Source organism: Meleagris gallopavo, chromosome 2 (genome assembly GCF_000146605.3).
Source record: "Meleagris gallopavo isolate NT-WF06-2002-E0010 breed Aviagen turkey brand Nicholas breeding stock chromosome 2, Turkey_5.1, whole genome shotgun sequence".
Lineage (NCBI taxonomy): Eukaryota > Metazoa > Chordata > Aves > Galliformes > Phasianidae > Meleagris > Meleagris gallopavo.
The window spans coordinates 79383172-79386997 of NC_015012.2; the positions used below are offsets into that span (position 1 = coordinate 79383172).

Here is a 3826-nt window from a genome sequence, read left to right on the forward strand (position 1 = left end):
GTGATGAGAATCATTAACCAGGTTGATGGTTGGACATGGGGATCTTGAAAACCTTTTCCAACCAAACTGACTCTGTGATTCTGTAATTTTATTAATGCAGGTAAGATTGTTTAGCCCAGAGGCTTGAGTATTGCCACTCTACAAAATGTATTTTCCAGCTCAGACAGGCTCAGAGGTTCCCATGCTCTTCTCTCTCTCAAACACACTGAGATACTTCCCTGATAGCTCATGGGAAATGTCTCTTCCTCACAGGCTGTGAGAGCAAAAGCAGCAGTCTGCCAAGTTCTCCCATTCTTACAGGGACTCAGCTTAATTGGACACTTAATGAAACATTCCACAATGATTATGCAATTCTGACAATCTAACAATTTTTGTCAATGAAAACAATCAGTGACTCCTACCACAGATTGGCATAAATAATTTATTGTTTTTTGTATATGAAAGCCAAATTTTGTGCTTGTGGTGAGTAGGGTAAAGTCTCACATAGTTCTCATGCTACTTTTCCTGCCAATTCTGATTGCTATGAAGTTTCATGAATGGATCAGTATTTCCAAAAATTCACATATTTGTAACAGAAATTTTAATTAAAAGTTTTTTGTTGTTGTTGTTTGTTTGTTTTTTTGTGTGTGTGCATTGCTTCACATCATAGATACTGTATTATGTTCATTATTCACATTTGCAATTTGCTAGTATGTGACTGCAGTTGCTCTCTATGTTTCTTTGGAAGTTTGTTATGAAGAAGGAAAGTTTGTGTTAAACCTATTGGGTCTTTATTTTGGAACACTAATTGGAAAAGATTTGTGGAGGCAATTTTTCTCCTACTACGTGGAGAAAAGACAGTAAAAGATGGAATGTGTGTTCTAGACCAATGAAGTATTCCTAGTCCAGAGAGTATGGAAGTAAACCAAAAGTCTTTCCATTGACTATCCTGGATTTTGGAACATGTCTTGTGTGTTTAAGTGGCGTCCAAAGGTCTGAGCTGTTCACAAATGGTCCATGTCTGTTGTCATTACCAGGAAATGTATGGAGTGGGCCAGAGTTTGAAGTTAAAGTTTTTTCAATTCCAAGTCACATGGACAAAAAGAAAGATTTCATTATCCAATCTGCTGCAGTCTTCCAGAGTGCTGAGTTTCTCTGTGATTTAACTTCACAGACATTTTAAAAAAAAAGGAGAAGAAAAAAAAAAAGTAACGAAAACCTTGCTGGCTGAAAGTATACTGGGGAGAACTGGTAAATCTCAGTGAAGGGGAAGAGCCATTATGAAAATAGTCATAAGTACAGTTAGATTGGAAATTAATAGTGCAATAGGATTCTTTCAAATAAATAAATCTGAAAATTCTATGAGTATTGTGATGAAGATTGGTAAATGTATGGAAGGGAATTTTTATGGGAGAATTCTGATTCTGGCTGTGTCAGTAGCTAGTGTCTCAGGAAGGGATTACATGGTACAGTGCCTGCCATTATAAGGACTAAACTTAATACATATTATAAATACTTTCAAGATTGGAAAGTATGCATTTACTAATGAAATGATGTATTCAAGTGCAAAGAATTGTCATAGAACAATGAAAAATTAGCATGGTTCTCATATTAAAAGTTATGTCACGTTTGATATTACGTACAATATTCAACAGATACTGAATGCTTTGAACTTGAATTTGCCATTTCCCAATGATAACAACAACAAAGGAATAATGACCTAAATTCTGTTCAGTGGAAAAAAAAAAAAAGACCATTTCTTGATTATTTTTAAAGAATCCTTACAAGTACAGGTGAAAAGGGTCTGCAGAAATTACTGCATTAGAAATATAAACAAAATATGAATTTGCTATTGTGCAGAGGACAGCTGTTTGCTATACTTAGGACAAGTTCTTTGTGAGTAATCCTGAGGAGGCACAATTTGCAATTCCAAGTGAACATCTTCAGTGGCACTGCTAATTAAGATGTGAACTGCATTCAGCATCTGTAACTTCTTGCTCAGGTTAGCTGAGAAAATAGAAGACAACTTCTAGTAATGCTTGAAATAAGGTCGAGAGGCCTAGACTGCATAATGAACAGGACTAAGAAAATGGGAAACACACTGCACTTTGCTTATGAGTTTCCTGAAGATGATGAACAACTACTCGCTCTGAAGGGTAATCTGTAATCTGACCTGGTTATCAATTTCAGCTTCAGAAATACAGAAACTATTTTCAACTTTACTCCACCTTTCCAAATGTGCCGTAGGAGTTTTAAACTTGGGTTAGAATACAGTAGAATCACCAAGATTGGAAAAGACCTCCAAGATCATCTAGTCCAACTGTCCACCTTCAGCCTATATTTTCCCACTAAATCATGTCCCTTAGTGCCACATTTACACAGTTCTTGAACATCTCCAGACTAAATCACAGTTCCCTCAGCCACTCCTCGTAAGACTTGTGCTCCAGACCCCTCACCTGCTTTGGTGCCCTTCTCTGGATATGCTCCAGGGCCTCAATGTCTTTCTTGCAGTGAGGGGCCCAAAACCAGATGCCAAATGATATCACCGAAAAACAAACTTGAGGTGCAGCCAGAGCTGAGTACCAGGGGGCAATAACCTCCCTTGCTGGCTGCGCTATTTATGATACAAACCAGGATGCCATCTGGCTATCTGGGCACACTGCTCAGTTATGTTTAGCTGAGCATCGACCAGCACTCTCATGTCCACTTTTTCCCCACATTCTTCCAGCCACTCTTCCCCAAGCCTGTACCATTGCCAAATATTAGTTGTTATCAATGTTCTTGTTACTGCTAAAAGGAGTGCTAGACTTAGTGTATCAATGGTTGGGTACACCAGACAGGGCAATATCTACTTCAAAATAGATTCACTGTCCAGGGAAACCTCTGTTTATGGTCAAAACTCTGTTTTTTTAGCTAGTCTTTGTTCTAAAAGAAGTCAGTGTTTTCCCTCTTTGGGGAATAAAAAATTGTCACAGTCATTTGAAAGTGTGATTATGTTAGTAACTCATGAAAATTATCTAGAAATATACCTGGTTATCATCATAATTTGATTATGTCCTGAAAAATAAAATTCTGTACAAATTAAATTGAGGTTTCTTTATTTGCACTGAGTGCTCTCCATCTCTAACAGGCAACTAGATGTTGAAAAAACCCAAACAAAATAAGACCAGAAGGAAATGCTTTGGCTTCAGGCTTGCTGAACTGTCATGAAAAAATGTTCTGGTTTCAGCTGGGATGGAGTTGACTTTTCCTCTAGATAGAAGGACTGAAAAAGGACATTGCTTCAGTCACAGAAACTCTATTCATTCCTTCTTCCATGAATGATGATGACAAACAAATATTTCTTTACTTATTAGTTAAAGAAAAAAAAAAAAAAGTGACTCACCAAAGCAGAGTGGGTGAATAAAATTTTGCTAAGACTGCCTTACATAGTTGACCAGTGTAATGATCTTTATGGATCCTTTTATGGATCTCCTTTTATGGATGATTTAGAATATACGTGAGCATAGAGTGAATGTGGGGGTGAGAAAATGCATTTTCCCACATATAAACCCAAACCACATGAATCTCAAATGAGTCTTAAAGCCATAGTTCAAAACAAACCCAGTAGGCTGAGGTCTAGGAATTCTTTTAGTGTGCAGAAAGATCAGCGTACAGAGTTTTGTGCCCTTTTCAGAGTCAGTTCAGGACACTAAGTCCTAGAGGAATAAAAGCAGAGTAGCTGCTGTCTTCCTCTAATCAGAAAGGCTGTAGCCCATGATTAGTCTGTGCCCATGCCTCCAGCTCAGCAGGCACAGTGCCACAATCCTGAAGTCTGTGCAAGTTAATGTACAGGAGAAAAAAAAAA

The 3826-nt window shown here is 37.7% G+C and overlaps 1 protein-coding gene across 1 annotated transcript in view; it reads left to right on the forward strand.

Moving 5' to 3' along the window:
- Nucleotides 1-2068: 2068 nt before the first annotated feature.
- Nucleotides 2069-3826, forward strand: part of COL12A1 (collagen type XII alpha 1 chain) — a 47543-nt gene continuing 45785 nt past the window's right edge. The window contains exon 1 of the mRNA XM_019613573.1: nucleotides 2069-2135. Coding sequence (XP_019469118.1) covers nucleotides 2069-2135 — 67 coding nt within the window. The remainder of the gene's footprint in view (nucleotides 2136-3826) is intronic.